The sequence below is a fragment of the Oryzias latipes genome, chromosome 16 (assembly GCF_053564925.1).
Source record: "Oryzias latipes strain Hd-rR chromosome 16, Olatipes_Hd-rR_3.1".
Lineage (NCBI taxonomy): Eukaryota > Metazoa > Chordata > Actinopteri > Beloniformes > Adrianichthyidae > Oryzias > Oryzias latipes.
The window spans coordinates 17,985,488-18,011,188 of NC_136252.1; the positions used below are offsets into that span (position 1 = coordinate 17,985,488).

General features: G+C 43.5%; 1 protein-coding gene across 1 annotated transcript; it reads right to left on the reverse strand.

Annotated features, from left to right (window-relative positions):
• Window positions 1-793: 793 nt before the first annotated feature.
• On the reverse strand, window positions 794-24,779 carry LOC105355906 (uncharacterized). The gene is made up of 5 exons (XM_078933140.1): window positions 24,678-24,779; window positions 2,468-2,587; window positions 2,180-2,393; window positions 1,291-1,352; window positions 794-1,210 (listed from the first exon to the last, which is right to left on the reverse strand). The coding sequence occupies exons 1-5, from the start codon at window positions 24,721-24,723 to the stop codon at window positions 1,011-1,013; spliced, it is 642 nt and encodes a 213-aa protein (XP_078789266.1). The 5' UTR covers window positions 24,724-24,779; the 3' UTR covers window positions 794-1,010.
• Window positions 24,780-25,701: the final 922 nt, after the last annotated feature.

The window sequence follows — 25,701 nt, forward strand, 5'->3', positions numbered from 1 at the left end:
ATTATTCAAACATATAGAATAATATTTATATTAAAATTTCATATTTTTATTTTTTTAATTTGACAGAGACTCATTGAGAACTTCCATTTTCATTCAATTCTATTGCTTCATTCATTAAAATGACCTATGACGGCTTAATATTCGGTGTCTTTATTATGAATAAAATGAATGGTGTCTGCTGTTATAAGCAGTAAGTTCTGGTACTGTGATAGGAGCGGGGATTGCACTTATCCAGATATATTGCTAGTCTCATCAATTGTATTTTTGTCTTTAACAGTAGAAGTTGTCATACATGGTCCTTACTTTGGTCGTGGTACCTCCTCACTTGTGGTTCCAACTTGTGGTTCCAACTCCGTCCGTAAGTAGGAAGTCTTTTGATAATGACGGGGGGCCTGTCCCCTGAGGTACTACTAAAGTGTAATGGAGAAAACAAACAAGGCTAAAACACATGATGGAAATCACAAATGAAAATGCAGCTTTAAAAAAAATTTTTTTACTTATTTATCTCTTTAAACATATTTTAAACTGAAGACAAAAGGAAACCGTAGTAGTGCAAAAAAAAAAAAAAGATTAATGAAGTACAATTTATAGCTTTAGGATTTTGTGGTGGACCTGAAGGGTTCTGAAAGGATTTTATTTAAAATGCTATTATTCACTTGTTGGTATAAAGACGTCAGTCATACCTTGATAACAAACATCCAAGACAGTCAGAAAAACATTTCAGTCAAAAAGCACAACCTCAAATTAGTTTTCCTCTCGATGAGATGAAACTTTATTTCATATTTCATATTCACACACAGTTTTGAAAAGTTTACTCAGAATTGTAATTGACAGGTGAAATAAAAAAGAAACAAACACAAAAAAATATTTTATGTTCTCAATAATAATCATTTTGGATCTTCAAACATAAATCTTCAAAAGATACGTTGAAAGAAGAAAAGGGTGAGGGCCTCATAATCTTTGTGTATGAAAAAGAGAGGTGCCAAATAATTCACTGATGGAATTCTCTCTTAAGAAAACAATGCCAAAGAGACCAACGCCACTACTACAAGCTGCAGACCTGTACTTGCAGTGACAGCACTGTTGCACAAGTTACCCTTGCAACAGCTAACCTTTGTTCCTAGAAGTTGAAAAGGAAAGCTGTTTGAGGCAGAGCACATCAGCTCAGAGATGCATCCCTTTACGGTGGCTGTGGTTCCTCCTTCAGAAACTGAGGGAGAAGGTTATCAGAAGCTTTAAAATCATTTTCCTTCAGAATAGTAAAGAATAGAAGAAGAACAGGTGTCTCACCTGTTGCGGTAACGGAGTGGTCTTCGTTCCCCTCACAGGCTAAAGTTTTCTCGCATGTGAATCTACAGAAATAAAACAGAAATTATGTTTGAAGATGATCAGAGCCTCACAGCCTTTTCCCCCCGATTTCATCTTGTAATCAGATTTATTGGAACTTGTTAACATTTGAAATGATTTTTAAAAACGTAATTTAGATTAATCTGAATAAAGCAATTTGTGTAAGAGTTAATAAAATACTCTTTTTTGTTCCTGCCAGAAAATCTCACATGGAGTTACATTTTGTGTCCTAAACCAGATTCTTCTTTTTAATGTGAAGTGTTTTCTATTCTTTTCATGTATGACATTGCTGCTATCTTATGAAGTGCTATATATGCCAAAACATTGCAAAAAAAGTAGCAAGTAGCAAATGAAAATATAATATATTTGCTTTCAAAACATTTTTTTGCTTTAAAAAAATGTTTAAAGCATTTTTTTGCATTCACATTTTTTGCTTTTGAAATAATTTTCCTTTCTTCCCAAAAATATTTTTGCGTTTGCAACACGAATGTGTCTCATCTCGCTCTCTCCTGATCTTTGATTTTGCGTTCAGAAGTTTACTTTTAGCGTGACATATCTGCCATCAAACAGCCTGCTGATAGATCTAGATTCTAACCAATCAGATGTCTCTGTCTCGTCAGACGGACTTTTGACTTTGTATCGGTTCTGTTTGAACGGGATTCTGCAGTCTTCATCCATTCATGCCCAGTTTACTTCAGTGAAGCATCATTGTTTTGCTTATTATTGCAGTGAATCTATTCCAAAACACTTGTGCAGCATCAAATAATGTGCTTTAAATATTTTAGTTTTTTAACCTCTTGATCCAGGGTTGTATTACATTGAATATTAATATGTAAAACTGTAACTATGAATATCTTTAAGAAAATCTAATACATTGCAATGGACAGAATGTGTGTTACCAGGAACAGACTGAGTGTTGCAGAGGTTGGAGTTGCAGCATTGGGTGTTGATCCAGGTTTTGGACAACCCAAAATTGACTGAAGCTTCCCCACATTCTTCTGGCAGAGCACAACTCTTCACATTTTGGTCCATAATTTTTGAACCACCTGTAGGAAAACAAAATGTAATATATACTATGCACAAAACAAGGAAGCAAAAAGAATGATTTAATTTCATGTACCTGCATAGGCAATGAGTCTGGATGCACCACATTGATGAGACTGTAAAAGACATTCTCTTTGTGTTTCAGTGCACTTCCCCAAATTGTCTGGTATGCATTCATGAGACTTCAGAGTGTCACCTAATAAAACAACAAACAATATAAGAATGAATGAACCTGGTCAACTCTATGCGAAGGAGATCTGTCGCACTTCATGAGGCAAATGGTGGTCACACAAGACACTGACTGGTTGTCTGAGTCCCCTGCCCCCCTCAATAAAACAAAACTGAAGATTTCAGAGTGTCCTTTTCTTGTGGCCAGTCTAAGTCACACCTGTTCAATAATCATACTGTCTAATCAGCATCTTGATATGGCACACCTGTGAGGTGGGATGGATTGTCTTGGCAAAGGAGAAGTGCTCACTATCACAGATTTAGACAGATTTGTGAACAATATTTCAGAGAACTGGTTATTTTGTGGATGTGGAAAATGTTTCACATCTTTGAGTTCATACCATAAAAAATGGGAGCAATAACAAAAGTCGTTGTGTGTTTATATTTTTGGTCAGTGTATTTTTTTCTTCAGGTTCCCGGGGAAGACGCCACAAAGTCATAGAGAAGCTGCACTTTTTAACTCTATTTACTGCAAAAACGGATAAATATTGCACAAAGCAATTCCTAAACATGTCCCCGAAAAAAACCTGGTGTTGGAGAAAACTGAGGATATCAAGAAGTTGCTTGATTTTGTGCTGGAGGAGGTTAGAGCTATGAAGACCTTTCGTGGACAAATTCTGGACCCACTCGAAGTGCTGAGACAGGTACAAGTCAACATGATGGATATAATTGAATGAGAACTTTTCGATTTATAAATTCCAGAACAAATTTGCCAGAAGCCCTTGTTTAACTACTGGTTTACAAAATGCTTCTAAAAAGAAAATAACCTTTATAAAAAATTCTTCAAACAAACGGGTCTGCTGTTCTCCCGGCCTCTGGGCTCTGGTTGCTTGGGGGTGGGGGGGGGCACTCTGCCGGCAACTTGGCAGGGATTCCTGGGCTGGTGCCTTCTGGGTGCAGGGCAGGCAGTGCGGGGTTCTGGGGCCTGGCGTCGGCTGCCCACGGCGGGTGTTTCGCCCGTGGCCAGTAGTTTGGCGCATGGCCTGGCCTTCCGGAGGTCGACAATGCATTCACAGCAGGGGTAAAAGGGTTTCCTTGGGTGTTATTTTTGTTTTAACATTTTATTTCATTTTATTATTATTATTATTATTATTATTATTTTGTATCTATTTGGGTTCTCCATTTATTTTTTAGGGGGGAGAGCGTCCTGGGGGGGTGGGGTGTGTGTGCTAGTTCTCAGGGATGTCAGGGCATGAATGGTTGGGCTGGACCTCCTGCCCCTTGGGATTGGCACCGGGCCCCTTCCTTGCTGACTGTCTCTCAGCGCTGGCGCGGCTCTGGCCTCTATCTGCGGCTGGCTTGCCGCCTCCTGACTGCCTGGCCACCCTGGGAGGGGGGGGCGCCTACCGCGACCGGCTTCCCCGGTTGTGCCCATCCGCCTGCTCCTTCCCGCTCCCACCCAAATAAATGTTGCACACAGGCACATATAGCTCCAGGAACTGGTTGGGTGGGACATGCTGCCGGGGCTGACTGGGGGTGTCTCTCTCTGGGTTGTGTCGGCACCCGCCCTCCATCCCGCTTTTACTTGCATATTAGACACCCTGATTCATCTAGGGCTTTGTGGGGATGGTCTGGTGGAGGAGGGCACGGTGAAACATCCGTGCTCATCTTTCACAATTTTAACTTCCACTTTAGACCCACACACTGCATGTTAGCAGGACACACACAGCTAATACACACCACACACAGAGGGACCCAGGAGTGGGGGGGGGGCTCTGCGGCTTGGCAGCTGTGGGGCCCCCCACACTGGAGACCTCCTATTTTACCTACAGCACACACACATCACACCCACACCACCATACATGGGTGGGGTCGGGGAAGGGCGGCTGGTCTTCTCCCGCCTGGTCCTCTCAGGGCGGCTGGGCTTGTGGGTACCCTGTCGGCTGGGGTCGTGGTAGGGCGTGCGGCGCTGGGGGGTCGGTCGGCCAGAGGGGGTTACTGCGTGGCGACGGGGGGTGGGGGGCAACCAGAAGATTGTGAGTATGTGTGCAAAAGTGCATAGGTGAGACGGACCTGGGGGCTGGCTCGCTGGGATCCTCTGGGGCTCTCCCTCCCTATCACAGAGTGGGGAGGGCATTAGGGGGGTATGGGGTGAAGGATGGGATAATGTGGCAGGTGAGGAGGGTTTTAGAGGGTAGGGTTATGGGGAGGGGGAGTTGTGGGTGAGCGGCGATCTCTGGGTTGCTCGGGTCGAGTGCCGGGGCTGGCTTGCGAAGACGGGGTGCTGGTTGGGTGGTGGGCGGCTCATGGGTTCTCGGGGCCCTGGCCTCATCCTTGGCCCACTTCTCGGTGTCCGGCGCCCGGTGGCCCCCATGGCTGCTGCCTGGTACGGCTAAGCAGTCCTGTCCTGTGGCCTGGGGGCCCAGACGCCAGGTTCGCCTATGCCTCTCGGCGCCGTGGGGGCCCCTGTAGGGGGATTTCTCTGCGCCTGACCGGATGGGTGGTCAGTCCCCTCCTCCCCCCCTCCCGGGCTGCTTGGGTCACGTCGCAAGGGGGGACTCCTGGCCTGGTGATCTCTCCTCCCCTCTCCTGGTCTGGCTGGTCGGGCTGGGAAGGATCTGGTGCCCCTTATGAACACACGGTTCACTTCGGCACATGCATGTATCTCCACCCCCATGTGCACGTGCACACTGCCACACTGCTCCCTGTCTGCTTCATCCCCCCTCCTAACTCACAATATGTTGATGGACAGATGTCTTCCACTCATCTTCGTGTCAGAATTTTACCTTTGATACACATGTAATATATTTGTCTTTCCAGCAGATCCTGTGTACTTGTTACAGCTTAAAATAATAACTTATTCAAATCAGTATTGTATCCCCCACTTTCTCCACCTTTCTTTCCATATTCAGCAGACTTACTATGTGTGACCCAGCACCATTTACCGTAGGGCTGATCCCGTTCGAGTACAGCGACACAAAGGGAACACACTATCTAATGCAGGGGTGCAGGCGCACATCTATGTACTGTGCCTCATTTAATAGTTTTTTCCCTCTTAAACCACACTCAAATCCATCAGAGGGTATTAATAATAAATAATAATGAAAGTAATTTGGCAGTGTGTGTGTTTTGATGCTGCTCCCGACACATAAGTGACCGCCAATAAGTTGGGCGGGTTATGCCCAATGCTGGAAAAATTACTAAACATTTGATGTGCGTTCAGACTGTTACCCTCATGGTCAAAATGGTTAAATTCAGAGTATAGAGATAAACACAGGACGTTTCTGGAAGAATCAGAAGATTTTTACTTTTTTACTGAACAGAATGGCAAGTCACTATGTTTATTATTAGGAGCTTTTGGAAGCAGTAAAAAGAACAAAACATATCCCGGAGAAAATTAAAAACTCCTTCTGATCTGACACAAATTGTCTCCTTTATTAACAATTTGAAGCTTTTTAAAGTGCACATTCAAAACGGCAATCTGTCCCACTTTCCTTCTCAGCTCACAGCAGAAGGCTGCAATCAAAATGAAAAAAAGAGCAGAACGTGACACTGCTTGCACAACTGATGAGGCAACGAGCGAACTGGAGATGATTGAGCTGAAATCTCTTTTGAAAGAAGGCCCTGTCGTAATTACAACTCGGTCTTCCGCTTCATGTCTGCATGGAGTAAGCAGGACCAGCTCCGAGCTTGATTAAAATTTATTATACTTCCCAGAGTTACACTCATCTAGTAAGCAGGCTACTACGTGACTGGAACTTAAAAATGGTCACAAGGAAAGGAAAGAAATATACGCAGATGACAATATAGGCGGGCGCACAGTCTTCATCTGAGGCGAAAAGCAATACAGCTAACACTGGCCGCGCCCTCGTGAAGGACGCAGGGACAATTTCTGCGTGCTGAGCTGAAAAATCAGTTTGAAATATACAGAGAAGATATGAAAAGTGATATTAAAGCCCAAATAGAAATCCACTGCAAGGAAATATGCGAAGATATTGCTTCCTGGAGATGTCAGACTGAAAGCAACATGGAAACTATCCAAGCTGAATTTGCAGGCCGGGCAGACAAACTAACAGCAGCACAGAAAGAAACTGCAAAAACACAAGATGACATGAAAAAGTCTTTAAATGACATGTCTGACAGAGTGGTGGCCCTTGAAAATCATATCAAGTGCTGGTAGATGATAATAAGAGGCTGACGGACAAATGCTCTGACTTGGAGAACAGCCGCAGGCAGAACATTAGAATTACTGGGATCGCAGAAGGCATTGAAGCAAATGATGCAAATAGGTTTGTGGCCAGATTTCTCGGGGAAGTGCTTGGAGAACATAATTTCAACCGGGCTATTCGGATTGATAAAGCTCACAGAAGCCTCGCACCAAAACCACGCATAGGAGAAAAACCACGTGCCATATTTGCCGGCTCCACTACCTCTCTGAGAAAATTATGTCTCTGTCCCGGGCAATTAAGCTTAGAAGGATCTCCAGTTCACATCTTTCCAGACGTGAGCCCGGAGGTTGGACGACAACGAGCAGCGTTTAACCAGGTGAAGGCAATGCTCCGCAGCGCGGGAATCCCATACAGCATGCAGTTTCCAGCCAGGCTTGTGGTAACAGTAGATGGCATGCGACACGTCTTCAAAGATCCACCATCTGCGGAAAGATTCATCAGGTCCAATTCCCTGTGCCCACAAGAGGAGAGCTGAAATTCTGCCAGAGTCAAGCCAGTCAAAAACTTTTTATGAGCTGGGAAGTAAATATTAAGTTTATTATAAAGTTATGTTGTTCACAGGAGCTTAGTGGTAAGTCATATATTCTCTTACTTCTCTGAGTCTATATACTCAGATTTTTCTCTTTGCAGTTGCACTCTTTGGTTAGGTTCTGTTGGAACTACTTGTTTAAAGAGTTCAGAGAAGGAACAGTGTGTTTTCTTGTTTTGTTTATATTTTCACCTGCACTTAATCAGAATATTCTTATTAATAGAGGTTGTCTGTAAAATACTGAAAATGTGTTCTTTTTGTCCTTACAATCTAAATGTCTACTAATAACAGAACAGGTTTTACTGTAGAAAGGGGGGTGAAATGGGTGTCGTGGAATTAAAAAGGATTAAATGGATCAGTAAAACGGGGAAAGGTTTTGACACATCTAAGAAAATTAGGAACTGACATTGGGTTTTTACAAGAAACTCATTTAAGAGAAAGAGAAAATAAATATTTAAGTGCAAAATGGATAGGACAAACTTTTCATTCCAACTTTACAGCTAAGAGCAGAGGAGTAGCAATAATTATCAGAAAATCTATCCCTTTTTATTCCCTCTACTGTAGTATCAGACACTCATGGGTGGTATGTTATGATTGCTGGAAAATTACATAATGATTATGTTACTTTAGCCAATATCTATGCTCCCAATATTGATGATGAGAATTTTATAAACACTTTTTTTTCATTACTTCCAAATATGAATTCTCATAAGTTGATTATTGGAGGAGACTTCAATCTGGTTTTGGATCCAATTATTGATAAATCATCACAAAAATTATCTGCCATCTCAAAATAAAAAAAAACTATAAAAACATTTACGGAAAAATATAAAATGTTTGATCACGTTGTCACCAAACTTAAAAAAATATTCTTTTTTCTCTCCCGTCCATCACTACTATTCTAGAATAGATTTTCTTTTGATAGACTATGGAGGGTGGGGGAGTTTGAGAGCTCGGGTGATCCCAGGAGCTAAGCTGTCTGGGGCTTAAGCCCCTGGTAGGGTCTCCCATGGCAGACAGGTCCTGGGTGACGAGCCAGACAAAGAGCGGTTCAGAAACCCCTGATGAAAAGAAACAACGAGGACCCGATTACGTCGCCCGGATTGGCGTCACCGGGGCCCCACTCTGGAGCCAGGCCCAGGGTCGGGGCTCGCAGGCGAGCGCCTGGTGGCCGGGGCTCTTCCCACGGGCCCCGGTCGGGCACAGCCCGAAGGAGCGACGTGGGACCACTCTCCCATGGGCCCACCACCCGTAGGAGACCTCAAAAGGGGCCGGTGCAATGTGGTTTGGGTGGCAGTCGAGGGCGGGTGCCTCGGCGGTCCAAACCCCGATCATGGAACCTGGCTTTTGGGACATGGAATGTCACCTCTCTGGGAGGGAAGGAGCCTGAGCTGGTGCGAGAGGTTGAGAGATACCGTCTAGATATAGTCGGGCTCACCTCCACACATAGCCTGGGCTCTGAAACTCAGTCCTTAGAGAGGGGTCGGACTCTCTACCAATCTGGAGTTGCCCAAGGTGAGAGGCGGCGGGCTGGCGTAGGCTTACCCGTGAGCCCCCAGCTCAGCCGCCAAGTGTTGGAGTTCACCCCGGTGGACGAGAGGGTCATGTCCCTCCGCCTCCGGGTGGGGGACAGGTCTCTAACTGTGGTTTCGGCTTACGGGCCGAACAGCAGTTCGGAGTAACAGGCCTTCTTGGTGTCTCTCGAAGGGGTACTGGAAAGTGCCCCAACGGGGGACTCCATTGTCTTCCTGGGGGACTTCAATGCCCACGTGGGCAATGACAGTGGCACCTGGAGGGGTGTGATTGGTAGGAACGCCCCCCCTGATCTGAACCCGAGTGGTGTTTTGTTATTGGACTTCTGTGCTCGTCATAGTTTGTCCATAACGAACACCATGTTCAAGCACAAGGGTGTCCATCAGTACACCTGGCATCAGGACGCCCTAGGCAGGAGGTCAATGATCGACTTTGTAGTTGTTTCAGGTGACCTTCGGCCCTGTGTCTTGGACACTCGGGTGAAGAGAGGGGCGGAGCTTTCCACCGATCACTACCTGGTGGTGAGTTGGATTCGCTGGCGGGGAAGGAGGCCGGAAAGACTTGGAAGACCCAAACGTACTGTGAGGGTCTGCTGGGAACGTCTGGCTGAGCCCTCCGTCAGGGAAGTCTTTAACTCCCACATCCGGGAGAACTTCAAACAGGTACCGGGGGAGGTTGGGGACATTGAGTCCGAGTGGACCATGTTTTCCACCTCCATTGTCTCTGCTGCTGCTCGGAGCTGTGGTCGCAAGGTCTCTGGTGCCTGTCGCGGCGGTAACCCCAGAACCCGGTGGTGGACACCGGAAGTAAGGGATGCCGTCAAGCTGAAGAAGGAGTCCTACCAGGCCTGGCTGGCCTGCGGGACTCCAGAGGCAGCTGACAGGTACCGGCAGTCTAAGCGAGCTGCGGCCCGGACTGTTGTGGAGGCGAAAACTCGGTCCTGGGAGGAGTTCGGTGAGGCCATGGAGAAGGACTATCGGTTGGCCTCGAAGAAATTCTGGCAAACCATCCGACGACTCAGGAGGGGAAATCAGTTCTCCACAGGCACCGTTTTCAGTGCAGGTGGGGAGCTGTTGACTTCGACTGGGGACATTGTCGGGCGGTGGAAGGAGTACTTCGAGTGTGTTCCAACCATAGGGGAATTACACTCCTCAGCCTCCCTGGGAAAGTCTATGCCAGGGTACTGGAGAGGAGAGTCCGTCCGATAGTCGAACCTCGGATTCAGGAACAACAGTGCGGTTTCCGTCCTGGTCGTGGAACAGTGGACCAGCTCTACACCCTATCTAGGGTGCTGGAGGTTTTGTGGGAGTTCGCTCATCCAGTCCATATGTGTTTTGTGGATTTGGAGAAGGCGTTCGACCGCGTCCCCCGTGGCATCCTGTGGGGGGTGCCAGCCCAGTGGAATTTTCAGTATAACATTTGCCACCACAGAGCTGGGGGAAAAAGCCTTTGTCCAATCTGCTCCTTTTGCTTGGAATATGCTGCAGAAAGACGAAACTAACTGAACTGGAATCTTTAAATGTTTCTAAGAACAAGCTCAAAGCATCAGAGACTGAAACAATAATGTGCAACTGCTTTTTATGATGTATGTGGTTTTAAGTTTTTTAGTTTTTATGTATTTTTTTTTTTTTGAAATGTGCTGCCTCTTGGCCAGGACTGCCTTGGAAAAGAGGTTTTTAATCTCAATGGGACTTTCCTGGTTAAATAAAGGTTAAATAAAAAAATAAAAAAATAACACTGCAACTTCCATTGCAGGTATACTTCCATTTTGAGTTGATGTGTTGTGTTCTGAGTTATTGTGTTGTGAGTTATGTTGTGAGTTATGTAGTGTGGGTTTTAAACAAAACATTTGTTTGTCTTGGCCTTTTGTTTTTAAACTTGATTATATTTTTATGCAAAACACTAAGAGTGCCCTGAGTTGTAAACGTGCTAAATCAATAAAGCTTGATTTGATTTAATGTGTTTTTGATGGTCAAGATTACTCATGTAATGAACAGGTGGAGGCATTTGGATACATCTGAAACTGGGTTTATTGGCAAACAGAACCAGGGCTCAAGATAGTGGTCAAGAAGCTAAATAGAAGCTAAGTAGAAAAAAAATAAGAAGCTAAATAGCCAAATGGCAAACAATCTTGGCATAGGCAAGGCAGATAAAAGTCAAAAGAGGCTGATGGGAGATGTAGTGCTGGTGACAATCGAGTCAATATTCAGGGGATGGCTCCCTCTGGTGGTCAGAAGGAGAGACAACAGCCTGAGTCCTGACAACTCACATTTGGTTTCTGATAAAGCTCTTGACTCTGTTAATCACAACTTTATCTTCAGCTGTTTTCATAAATTCGTTTTGGCTCCTTCTTCTGTAATACAGTGAAAACACTATAATAACACTAACTACTCTATCAACCTGAAAAATGGTACCTCCCCTAGATTCAATTTCACTGGAGTAATGAGACAGAGATGTTCAAACTCACCTTATCTTTTCCTACTAGTCACTCAAATCCTTGCTGATGATTTTACTATACATCAATTAAAAGGCATCTCAGTTTTTAATAAAGACATTCTAATTAGTCATCTAGCTGATGACGTTACTCTTTCCTTAAGAGACTGCAGTCAAATTTGCTGTGCCGTGCGTGAATCTCATACAGTTTTTCTCTCGTGTCTCATGTCTACATCTCAATCTTAGCAAATGTGAACTCCTTCCAGTAAATAATGTAATTGATGAAAATGTTTCCTACTTAACTCTCAGACAGACCACTGTTGAATGATTCTGTTTCAACTTTACCCAGAAAAATAACAAAGTCAAACGTGCCTTGTTTCATTCAATAAAATGTTTTTTCTGTTGCCTCTGCTGTCTTCTATTGAAGAAAATGTATTCCTGACTTATCATGGAAAAAAATATAAATTATTAATTTATAATAAGATGAAAGATGTCTCTTTCAAATTTCTACACAGAATCTATCCCACTTATCAGTACATGTTCAGATATAAGACAATTGCACTCTCTGTAAAGAACACCCAGAAACCATCAGTCATCTATTTTGGAACAGTAATATTACGAAAATGGTTTGGAAAGGATGTACACGTTTAATAAATTTCAATATTTGGCCTTTAAAAAGGAACCCAAAATCAAAAACAAAATTGGCAATTAATCTATTTATTTTATTTGTTAGGCCTCATATTCACAATTAAAAATTTGCCACATCATAATCCCCCCCCCTTTAATAAATAAGTAATTCGAATCTTATTTACTTAACATTTCTAATACCATAAACAAAAAAGCCATACACATAAAAAAAAATTGTCTGTCTCTGAACACTTTAAATGTATTGTAATATATGTTTTGTAATGTTTTTTTATGATGTATATGGCTAGGATTCTCTTTGTCATTGTTCTTGTCCTGCATTCTTAATCTAGGTGTTTTGGCCATAAAGCATTATTCTATTCTCTTCACGTCTGAAAGAGAAACAGCCTCTCCATAACAGTATTATCAGCATACATAGGTTCTCCCAGAACAGCTATCTGTATCAACTTCCACACCACATGGTTTTTTATTTCTCTTTTAAGGCTATGCTTAGACACGCTATTGCCAAAATGAGTAGCAAGAAGCAAAAGATCATCCTTATGACATAAATCCACTTTAAGATGGCTAGGGTGATCAACAAAGTCCTTTAAATCAAACCTTGTGTGAAAAAATGAAAATTTGTGTCAATTATCATAGGTAAAGGAAATCCCGGATGAGACCCCAATTATGTTACGTCCACAAACATACAGGTCCAGGCCTGGGGGGTATTCCAGGAAGCATGTTTAAACTACCCTGAGTTTAACCCTGAACTCTGGCTGAAATCCGCCTGAACTTGCTTACTCTGGGCATGTCGGTTCCAAAAGACCGGATATGAGTTGGCGTAATTACGCTCGACTTGGTAACCCTGGGTTAATGCACGTGCACAGTAGAGGGCTGCATTGGGATTGGGTCCCGCCGGGTCCCGCGGGACCCAACCCAAGTCGAGCGGGATTGGGCGGTTTGAATTGTGCTGCGGGCGGGAGTGGGCGGCTAAAAAAAACCCTGCTGGATCAGTGCTGCCATGAATATCTCATGAATATATATATAAGCGGATTACGTTAGGCTGTGCGGCTGTTGGATTCTTATGTACTGAAGCTCCGTGAAGGCACCAGGTAGAGACGCCCAATGGCCTCTGTCATCTAACCTGTTGTTGGGGGTGTGCAACGCCCCGCCCCGCCTCTTACTAAGAGCGCGCTTCAGGCCGTCTGTTTGTGCGCGCACACACGCACACTTTTAACCGAACAGGATTTGTGAAAATATATTTAATAATTAAGTTGCAAGTTACACGAAAGAGGAATGCATGAAAAGATATGGCTGGAGGAGGGACATGAATCTCTTTAATAATATCAATACAAATACGTGTTTTTTTCCTGCGGGACGGGAGACGATACAAAATCAATGCATCTCTATTACTGTGCGGGACTAAATTCTATGAGTTTTGCGGGTGCGGGTGGGAGTGGACATACATATTGCGGGTGCGGGCGGGAGTGTAACGCATACGTTGCGGGAGCGGGCGGGATTGGTCAGAAATTCAGCCGGCGGGATGAATAAAATAGTCCCACGCTGGGCTCTAGTGCACAGCAGGTACATAAAGACATTCTCAATGGATCGCCAATTTCTGGAGTCACCATTGAAACGTGTGGTGAAAAAAAAAGAAAGCGCTATACTTCAGTGAGACGGAGTCTGAGATTTTAATGACGCGATTGAAGATTATAAGACCATCAAAAAAGTAATACGGCTGCATCAGCAAAAGAAAGAGTTTCTGCTTGTAGTAGAAGAACAGACAAAGTAAACGCACGAGATTCTGATCTTGTTTTCATTTTCCTTGTGACGCATATATATATAACATATTAAATTTTGCCAACTTAAATGAATTACTTCTATTGGTAACAAATAATTGAGTTAAATTTATTCAACCTAATTTTTTACGTCTATAAAACTCAATAATTGTTTATACAACTCAAATTTACTCATTTATCTAACTAAATGTCATATCACTTCAATTCAATTAATATTTTTTAGATCTTAATTAAGTATATTTCTTGAACTCTCATATGTCTAAGTTTGAGCCGGCAGATATTCTCATTTTTTTTTTTTCTTTTTTCTTTTTTTTTTTCTTTCTTTTTTTTTTTTAAACTTGTCCTGTCCAACAGCTAGGCAAACAGATGATAGCTGAGGGCCTCTTGTGTTGGACATATTTTATTTTAACAAGAGGGGTTATTAATCTTCAGACAAACCAAAGGTATTTCTGAATAAACCCCTTTTGTAATTGAGGCCAAACTTTATTAGTTTCAATCATGTTTGAAAATCTTTGGTGTTGGACCGGACGGAAAAGGAAAGAGGGGAAAAAGAGAGAGGGACGTTAGAGAGAGGGGGGGGGGGGGGTAGGAGGGTGATAATAGGAGGGGAAGGGGGGTAAGACCATGAAGCAGCATAGAGCAGACAGGTTTACTGGTTGTTTATCATTACGGTACAGTTCAAATGTAGTACAAAAAGGGCGGGGCCTGTTCACACACGCTCAAATATTATCAACACACCTGCTAGCTGCAAAAAATGTTCACATGTCAACATGTACACAAAACAGATAGTGTTAACGAACGCATACCTATGCCTTTAAACTAGTGTGAAATCTTTCATTCATTCAATCATGCAAACTATTAGTGCAAAGGTGAGCTAACACCTGTGCTCAAGTGAGTGTTTATGTTCTTCTAAAATGGATGGTGGAATGTGAAAAGAAGGAGGAGGAGCGCCCAGCCACCCCCACACCCCGACCCCCGCCGCAGCAGCAGCGGCAGCCGGAATTCCCCCAACGCCACACGGGAACAGGCAGGGAACAACCGCCCCCCGAGCGACCAAGACCGCCACCCAGGCCAGGGCCAGCAGGACCGCCGCGAGGCCCCCAGAGCCAGAGAGCAGGGAGGCGCGGAGGGAAAGAGAGCGCCGCCCCAGCCCAGCCAGGAAAGCAGCCCCCCCGCCGCGCCGGAAGAGCCCAACGCAGGGCCCCACCGGAGAGGGACGCCCACAGCCCCAGACGAGCACCCCACCACCACCCAGGAGTTCCGGGCATCCCCCCGCCACGACCCCAGGTACGAGCCAGGACCCCCCAAGGGAGACCCGCTCCGCACCCCAGGCAGCCACCCACCCGGCCCACGGTTGGTCCAGGTAGGAGCAAGGCAGGGGCCCGCCGCCCCCGCCCAGGAGGGGGGAACCCCGGGGAAAAAAGGGTGGCCCACAAGGGGTGTTATAAATATGGCCTGACCAGGCTCGGCCATGTTGGAAGTTTGGCGGGGCCCAGCGCCCAGGGGCAAGGACCAGAACACGAACACCCCCGGTTCAGGTGTAATATGAACCCCCCCACCGTGCGGAGAGAGCACCGCCGGGCCCAGGGAGCCGGCACCCAAGGGACACGGCCGCCATCGCCAAGGGGCCCACACCCCCCACCAGGGAAGGGGTAGGGGACAGATGGACCCAGGTCCCACCTTCCTTGTAAAATGTGAGTGCGTGTATGGGTGTTTGAGAGGGTGTTTGTGTGCATGTGTGTGTGTTTATGTTTGAGTGTATATATTGAAGGGGGAGGGGTGTGTGTACTAAGGGGAGTGCAGTTAAAATTGGCGAGTAGGGCACTAAGGGGACATCTCCTGATTACTCACAGTGATGTCCCCTCACCCTCCACACCAAGGGGCCCTAAATGTCTAAGGTGCGGTTAAAATTGGCGGGTAGGGTGCCAGGAGGACATCTGCTGCTTGCTTGCAGTGATGTCCAAGCACCCCCCCCTACCAAGGACCCTACATGTCTAAGGTGCAAATAAAACAGAAAGAGGGGGGGCCCACTCCATACGGCAACCATAGGAGGGGGGCCACTGCCAAGTAGCCCCCCCCCAAGGCGCATCGCAGGCTAGGCCCCCCACCCCCTCACCCTAATATGAGGTTATATGAGGAAGGGGGTAAGTTGGGGACAGCTGGTAGACTGTCCCCTGGTGGTCAAACAGCCGTCCCCCAGCCCCCCCCCCCAGCAAAGGGGCCAGGGCCACCCAGCCCAGGGGCCCCACCCCCGGAGGCGCCGACACCCCAGGCCCGGCACCACCCACCCCACACACAGAGAGAGGAGCCAGAAAGCGTCGCCCCCCCCGGAGCAAGCCCAGGCCCCCACCCCCAGACGCCGGCCCTAGAGGAGCTCTGGTCAGGCCTCGACGGGACCGAGGAGGCCAACCGGCCGAGGCAACCACCGATTGCCTCAGCGGAGACCCCGACCCGCTAGCCCCCCCGACCCGTACCAATAATGGGCCCCCCCTCCCCCCCAGAACGCCCCCCAACAGGACAGGGCCGACAAGCCCCCCACCCCACCCCACCCCAGACCCCGCAGCCGAAGCGGGTGACACCCAGAGCGACCGGGGGCCCCGAGAGGGTTGTCCCGTCCCGTCCCAGAGCCAGGGAAGGGCCGATCCCAGCCCCAGGTGCAGATGGGCAGCCCATCCGGCGGCGCCGGCCCCCCCCCCCCCCCCCCCCCCCCGAGCAGGGCCCCCCGCCAACCCCCCCCAGCACAGGCAAAGGGACCACCCCCCCAAGCCAAGCCAGACCACCACCCCACCCCCCAACCACGCACCCCCACACCCAAGCCCAGAGGACCACGCAGCGCCCCAGCCCGCCCCACCCAGGCACCGGACCCAACCCCCCGACCAACGGAGCCCCCCACCGCCCCCGCCAGGCACCGGAAGCCCCGACCCCCACCCCAAACCACAGCAGAGGGGCAAGGAGCAGCGACGACCAAGCCCCCCACCCCCTAAGTCATGGAGTCAACCACAGGAGACCAGAGAGACTGAATTCTTTCAAGGTTACTTGAGCTTTGGGCTGACATTTTTTCCAAGCTGATATGATCAAACAGCAGATTTCTGTGTTGACTTATGTTTATATTTTTCTTGTTTTTCCAATTTATTAAAATAGTTTTTTTGGCAATACAAAGAGTTATGAAAATGATAGATGCTAATCCTTCTTCTATATCGATGGCACTCATGTCACCAAGCACACAAAGTGACGGTGAGGCAGTGATTGAAACCTTAAGCCAGACCGATAAATCGGCACATACCTGCTGCCAGAGAGCCTGGACAGGAGTGCAGAACCACAGATATTCTCATTTTATAACAATAAATAGGCCGGAAAAAAATTCACGGAGTACATAAATTCATTAAAGAACTTACCATCAATGTCATTATAACAATCCTTTGTAGGGGTGCTGCAGAAACTCATCATCTTCTCCTTCACTCTCACTCATGGTGCAGAGACGTAAGCATGGTAGGACAAAATAACTCGGCAAAACACAGTAAAACAGCTAAAAAACTAAACACATTTGGTCAAAAACCCACACTTAAACCCAAATCCGTCCAGACAGGCAAAGGGATGGTATCCCACATTTCCTTGCGGTGCCGATCTAACAGCAGCACCAAAGTTACACCTACTTAATTGAATTAATTTCAATGAAAGTAAAATAACTGTCTGAAAACTACATGTTATTTTTAAGTTGACTTAACAAAAAAAATGATTTATCTTGACTGAAGCAAATAATAAAGTTAGATCAAAGTAAAAAAGTTTATCTTTCCAACATCCATATGTGGTCTTATCACCATCTCATGGTGGAAAAAGTATTATCTGAGCTTCTTCATCCACTAAATCATCTTCAAATGGACACGCCATGCTGTTTCACCTCTCTGAAAACAAAGAAACCTTCAACTAAACCTGCAACAGACCAGGTTATGTTCATAGCATGAGTTACATTGGCAACTTGACATATCCTGAAACATACCTCCATTTCTGGAACCGAAACCTGAGGTTATCAACTTCCTTAGCCTCAAACTTACCGTGGGAGCTAGCATAACCTGCTTTCTGGAATACCCCCTGGAGGGTATGCAACATAAAACACATAATGGATGACTTTTAATGTTTTTATTGAAAAAAAGGAGGAGGGAAGGTAGCGACCAAGGTTGGACCAAAGGAACGAAATAAATAGAAGAAAACACAGCCTTGCTATCACAGCTCTAAAACAGAAACAAGAAAACAAAAGTCTCACTGACTTATCTACAAAAAAGGTATCAAAACATACAAGAGGTGGCACCAACCAAGTCTGGTACCTGTCTTACCTGTCCACAAACCTCCCACACTCTCCAGTAGGGATGGGAATAGAAGCCCCATGAAGCTTTCCTAGGGTTTCATGTAATTGTGCCGGAAAAATTAACCAACCATTCAGGGCTTTGAAACCACACAGAACAGCGGCATCTGGTGGCGGACTGGACATATATCATATGCTTCAACTAAGCTCCTTGTAACACTTCATTGTGGAAATAATGAAAAAACGTAAAACAAAATAATGTTGTTAATGATGATAAAAAAAAAAAAAAAACATAAAACAACACAACGAGTTACGTTTTCTGTGAGGAGTGCTTGACACAGCAAAACACATAGCAAAATAAATAGGAAAAAAAATGTAATTCGCTGGTCTTGGACCCAGGATGTCTACACCATGACTTTTCCACTAAGCTATCTCTGCAACCAATGATATCCAATGCCATTGGATATTTGTAGAAGTATTTTATTTATGAATAACGTTCATAGTGTAGTCTCGGCAGAAAGCGGCTTTTCCAGCAAGATGGACGGAGAGTGTAGGATCATGTGAATGAACGTGATTACCAATAGTTTTGTGCTTTCTAAAATACATAAATCTGATCTCTAAACATCCTCCGTGTCTTCAATGCAATGTAATGAGACACAAACAGACAGAAATGTGAAAGTATCTGAAAATACAACTATATGAATGCGTGTGTAATTCCCACATATTTACACATTTATTTCCAGCTTCGCGCGGAATTTGCTGTTTGATTTATTAAGATCCAGGTTTGAGCAGGCCAGGTCCAGCGGTTTGTGAGCAGGACCCGGTTTTAGGTGATCTTAATGTGAAAAATGCAGCGGAATGTTCCTTTAGCTCCCTCGCCAATCAGAAGCTGTGAATCGTAACCAAACTTCAGTGTCGTCTGACTGCACGGATTTAAAAATATATGATCGAGCAGAGCAGGCCCTTAAATATAGTCTTAACTGTGTGATAAAAGCACATTATGAAGATAATCTCCTGCAGCTTCGCGCTGAGTGAGTGTTTTTGGTCCAAGCAGGAAACCTTTAGCATGGAGCAATCTGCTATCTGTTGATGGGGCTCCAGCTGTCATCAAACAGCTAATTCAGCGCGAGGCTGCAAATAAATGTGTAAATATGTGGGAATTACATCAGTCTTTATTTTTGTTCTGGACACCACTGGAAACACAAATCCATATGATGGTTTCTCAGATCGTAGCAGCATTTCCGCCTCCTTCAGCGATCATCGGAGCTTCGCGCTCCGCTATGCGAAGGCAGCTGGCGGTCCGAAGAAAAAAGCTTGTCCGCGGTGCGTCAGGAGGACGACAGAAGATGGCGGACATGCTGTTATGTAGTCCTGGGAAGCTGTGTAAACTCATCAGAAGTTCACAACCATCACAAATCCGTCTCCTGGTGTGTCTGTGTGTGTCTGTCAGCGGCCGGACACACGGAGAAAGCAGTGACGTCATCGCCCCGCCCCCCCTCTGCTAATGCTTTTAAGAAATGATTATTGCGACAAGTTTCCCAGGGTGGGTTTGAAAATGCAAATGCAATCCCCTCTTTGCATTTTCGTTTTAATTATGACACAGAATAAGCGTTTTTTAAGTATAAAATGAAAAAGCATTTTGAAATATTGCTTTTTCATTTTAATTTTGAGTCATTTGATACTGCTTCATTTTGAAAATTAAAAAGCATTTCCGGTAATCCATTTTAATTGTCAAATTAGACATTTCTAAATGAATTATGCTACACATTTACCATGGACCTTTTTTAAAATGAAATGTCAAATACCATTTTCTTTATCATTTTAATTAAGTGACAGAAAAAGCTGGGTTGAGGAAGGAAATGAAAAAGCATTTTGAAGTATTGCTTTTTCTTTTTAATTTTGAGTCAAAAAATGCAGCTTCATTCTGAAAGTGAAAAAGCATTTCTATTAATCCATTTTAAATGTCAAATTAGACATTTCTAAATGAATTTTGCTACACATTTACCAGAGAACGTCTTGAAAATGAAATGTCAAATACCATTTTCATTTTAATTTTAATTAAGTGACAGAATAAGCTGTGTTGAGGAAGGAAATGAAAAAGCATTTAGGTGGATTGCTTTTTCATTTTACTTTTGAGTCAAAAAATGCAGCTTCATTTTGAAAGTGAAAAAGCATTTCTGGTTTTGACTTTGCTTTTTATTTATGCTACAGATTCGCTTCCATAGCCAGGGAGGGCCAAAGCTAAAGAGGCCTTTGGTATCCATTGTGAATTTCTTGTCGGTCATTCATTTCTTTCAACGAATCAGATTTTGAGTTGGTGTCAGCAGGGCCTTCTAGCAACCTTATCACCTTCTGATTGGACAGAAGTTTCAGGAAGACACATGCAGCCTTGCCCAGTTTGACACAGAACAGAACCGCGGAGCACTTTTTGATCTGTCTCAGTTAAAATGATGTAATGTACGCCATAGATGATTTTGCAAGAAAATCTGAGTGAAAGCTGAGTGAGAGCATGAACAGCTGTACAGATTTGTGGGTTTGGCGCTGACCATCCCTGTGTCCACTGCATCTGTCGAGCAGACATTTTCAGCTCTTAAGTGAATTAAAACCTACGCAGAAACAAAACTGGACAGACTTGGCTCTCAGCACTGGCCTAAAGAAGGAAACGATAAAAACAAGAACAACATTGTATTGATGCAAATAATAAAAATATTAAAGTTTTGGAGGAGAACCATGTTATTCTCTTCCAATGATTGTTCTGGACTCCACTGATCAGACTGAGCGGTGTTTCTTCTTCTGTGTTGCTGTCAGTAACAAATACTACTGTACCCTCTAGTGGCTATTTGTGGAAAAACTATAAATATCTGAGCCTATTCGTTTAAAAAGAAAAAAAATCATGTATAAGTCACATCTCTGGTCAAACTATGCAAAAAAAAAACATTGTTCTCCGAAAAACAGGTTACTCCTTAAATCTCCACAGCAATTGCATATTGTTGAACAAACGTTTGTACTAAAGTTTACTTTTGTTTTTAGTTTAAAATATATTTTAAAGAAGGTTGAAACTTACTTTAAGCTGCTTATGTAAGCTGCATTTCCACTTACTGTTTACACTCGACTCATCAAACATTGTGTGTGTTCCAGGTTTGGTGCAGAGTACTTTGTGGTTCTTAAAGGGAGAGCAGAGTCTTTCTTTGACAACTTTAAAAACATGTTTGAAATTTTTCAGATTAAACCATCTTTTTAAAAATGTATTGCATTTTTTTTATTAACTTAGAATTAAAACTAAACTAATCAATAAAAGTCAGCCACACCCACATCGCTGTACTGGTAGAATATTACTTGGTCTCTTCAAGTAGGGAGGGCTGCACTGCAGTGTGCTCTCAGGGATGCCATCAATCGATTCATCCACCTATCCATTTTCTCCCCGTCATTTGGGGCCAAGTCTAGGCAAGGATGATCAAACCCAACTCTCTCTCCAGGAGTTTCTTCCGGGTCCTCCTTGGTGCTCACAGGCCAGCTGTCAGCTGGCTCCTCTCTGACAGAGCCCTGGTTCTGCTCCAAGCTCCATCCGGGTGACCAAAGCTCCTCTTCCTATCTCTGAGGGAGCACCCAGCCACCCTGCAAAATTTCCTCTGCTGAATGTATCCAGGACCTCTCTCTTTCAGTCATGGTTACAAATGAATGTTGGAACAAAGATTGGCCGGTAAATTGAGAGCTTTGCTCTCTGACCCAGTTCCTTTTTTACCTCGAGAGAGCTGTACAACAACCCCACAGCAGTAGATGCTGCTCCAATCCATCTGTCAAACTCATGCACTGTAAAAAAAACATGCATGTTCCAGCAGTTCAAAACAAAAGCGCACAGGAAACAGCTCCTGTGGTCTTATTCCCCGACAACATCAGAGAAATGAAATATTGATTTTAGGACCAATCCCACATTTCCCACCCGTAAGTCTTTCCTCACACTAAAACAAATTAAAAACGACATTGCACTATGCAATACCTTCAAGGAGAACTCCAGATGTGTGAATAGTTATTTTTTAATAACTATTAAGCTTAGGTTTTCCTAAGCTCAGACAAAAAGCAAACCGATGATTGTTAAGACTGGAGCCTTTCTTGCTACATCAGTGTGGGTGCAGCTGACTTTTTTTTTTTTTTTTTTTTCAGATTTTGTTGATGGGTTTGACCAAATTAGCACATTATTCAAAGATATAGAATAACATTTATATTAAAATTTCACATATAACTTCCATTTTCATTCATTTCTATTGCTTCATTCATTAAAGACAATTATGACAGTTTAACATTCAGTGTCTTTATTAAGATTAAAAATGAGAAGAATTATAAATGAATGGTGTCTGCCTTTATAAACAGTAAGTTCTGGTACTGTGATAGGAGCGTGAATTGCACTACAACAGCTATATTGCTAGTTTCATCAATTATATTTTTGGTGTCCCCGTTAACAATTGTCTTTAACAGTAGTTTTCATACATAGTCCTTGTTTTGGTGGTGGTACCTCCTCGCTTATGGATCCAACTCATTTGAATCTCTGTGTAGGAAGTTTTCTGATACTGATGGGGGGTCTGTCCTTTGAGCTGCTACTAAAGTGTGATGGAGAAACAAACGAGGCTAAGGCACATGATGATGGAAATCACAAATGAAAATGCAGCCTAATGAAAAGTATAGCTTATCTTTTGTTTTAAACATATTTTAAACTGATAACAAAAGCAAACTTTAGTGGTGTACAGTAAAAAAGATTAATAAAGTATAATTTATTGCTTTAGGATTTTGAGGTTTACCTAAAGTGTTCTGAAAGGATTTTATTTAAACAGCTATTATTCGCTTGCTGGTATAAAGAAGTCAGTCAAACTATGATAACACACATCCAAGACAGTCAAAAAAACATTTCAGTCAAAAAACACAAACTCAAATTAGTTTTCCTCTTGATGAGATGAAACTTTATTTAATATTTAAATTCACACACAGTTTTGAAGAGTTTAATCAGAATTGTGACTGACAGGTGAAATAAAAGAGAAACAAACAAAAAAACATGTCAGTTTATCAAAAATAATCATTTTGGATTCCAAACTTTGAATCTTCAAAGGATTAGTTGAAAGAAGAAAAGGGTGAGGGCCTCATAGACTTTGTGTATGAAAAAGAGAGGTGCCAAAGAATTCACTGTTTGAATTTTCTCTTAAGAAAACAATGTCAAAGAGACCAACGCCACTACTACAAGCTGCAGGCCTGCACTTGCAGTGACAGCACTGTTGCAGAAGTTACCCTTGGCACAGGTAATCTGTGTTTTTAGAATTTGAGAAAGATAGCCGTTTAAGGCAGAGCACAACTTCTTCGAGATGCATCCATTTATGGTGTATGTTGCTCCTACATCAACTGAAAGACAAGGTCATCAGACACTTTAAAATCATTTTCCATCAGAATAGTCAAGAATAGAGGAAGAACATGTGTCTGACCTGTTCCAAAACCGCAGTAGTCTTCGTTCCCCACACAGTCCAAAGTTTTGTTGCATGCTGGAGCATCACAGGTGAAGCACTGTCTCCCATTTGGAGTTTTTTTGCTCGGTTCTAAACAAAACATATAATATTTTTTAAAGATAATCAGAGCCTCACTGCCTGTTTCCCCCAAAATTTCATCCTATAAACAGCTTTATTGTAACTTCTTAACAAACAATTTAGTTGATTTTTAAACTGTAATTTAGATTAATCTGAATATAGCAATTTGGATAAAAGTTAATAAAATGGTCAGCTGTTGGACAGGACAAGTTAAAAAAAACATGTCTTCTGCTAAATGCATTAAGTTTTCTTTGGTGAGCCATCATTCTTTTTCTTATTATTGCTGTTAAAGTATTCCAAAACACCTGGGCAGCTTACAATAATATGTGCTTAATTTCTTTTTTTATATAAAGTTTTTATTAACCCTTTTGGTCCAGATTTTATCTACTTTAAATATATCGTGCATTTAATGTAAAAATATATTAAACTGACAGTAAATAACTTTAAGACAAACCAATACATTGCAATGGACAGAATGTGTGTTACCAGGGACAGACTGTGTGTTGCAGAGGTTGGAGTTGCAGCATAGGGTGTTAACCGAAATGTTGAAATATCCAGAATTGCCTGAACCTTCACCACATTCTTCATTCAGAACACAACCCTTCACGTTTAGGTCTCGGACTTTTGATCCACCTGCAGGCAAACAGCAACTGTTAATAAACGTAATCTATACTATGCACATAACAAGCAAACACTAAGAATGATTTAATGTCGTACCTTCATAGACAATGACTCTGGATACACCACATTGATGATTCTCTGAAGGACAGTCCCTTTGTATTGCATCGCAACGAGAATTGTTTTGTGTGCATTCAAAACATGTTAGCGTGTCACCTAATAAAACAACAAATAATGTATGAATGTGTGCAAAAATGAAAAAAGTAACACATTTATTTTAAAAATTCTGTCATAACTACAGCAAGACTCTAAAGCTCTGTTCAGCTATGACAAAAAGCTGCAACATCAACTAAAACATGCAATTTGGACAAAACACTGAAAAAGGCATAGAGCTTAAACCATTTTAAAGACAGAGCTAATGTTTGTTTTACCTCCCACTTTAAGTTATATCAATTTTAAAACAGTGACAAAAAAAGAAGAAAAATTCACCTTTTGGTAGAAGCCAAATACCAAGAATTAGAGCAAAGAGATGCATGCTGGTCTTTGGGACAGACCGGATTTAACTTCTCTCTCTGTTGAGGCTCTTTATATTACCTTTTCACTGGGGGAAGGGGGGGGGGGGTCTTAGTCCTTGATTCAGACTCCTCCCTAATCCATTATGAAATACTAATTACCTATTCCTGTGGTAACATTGTAACTAAACATTTTATGGTTACATATTTAACAGCAATCTAAACGATTACTATAAAAATTGTTATGTGGGGATTACATCAGTCTTTATTTTGTCTGGACATGATTGTTAACACAAATTCACGTGATTGTTTTCACGGTTTCTCAGGACTGCGTGGCATTTCTCCATTCAATAGCCGCCTCAGCCAGCTCACACACCGTCCCAAAGCCGCTCATCTCCATGGAGACACAGTTCTCCTGGGAGACATGGTCCTCCCTAGTTCGGCAGCTCGCTCACGCAGAGCAGCCGGATGGACTGCGGTCCGAAGTCTCATCTGGAACCCACACCGTAACAAAGCACCCTCCCCTGCCCGCAAACACGCTAAACATGCCTCGCTTGCATGGAGCAAGCGACTGGTTTGTGGTCCAAAGCCTTCTCGGGAGCGCCACACTGTCTATGCATAACAGAAAACCAGTGCAGTAGTGACCCACAACAGACTAAATTGCACAACGATCAGATCAACATACAGCATTACCCACCTGTCTCTATTGGAAAGAAATTTTCATCCGAATAAGTTTGAACAGGGCAGAGTATTCTGAATGGTGTGTTTACATGACAGATCTTTATTCTGATCAGGTGTTTATTCCGATGAATTTTGCCCATGTAACATGGCTAGAGGTATTTTATGAGGTATATTTATGTTGTAATTGTGCAGATCTATCCTATTTGTCCGACTTATTAAAGATAGCATACTTCATGATAGAAACGTGTTTATTTTACTATAAGATCAATATTGAATTTTTTTCATGGGCACTTTTTGAATTCAGTTGCATTTGCAATCAA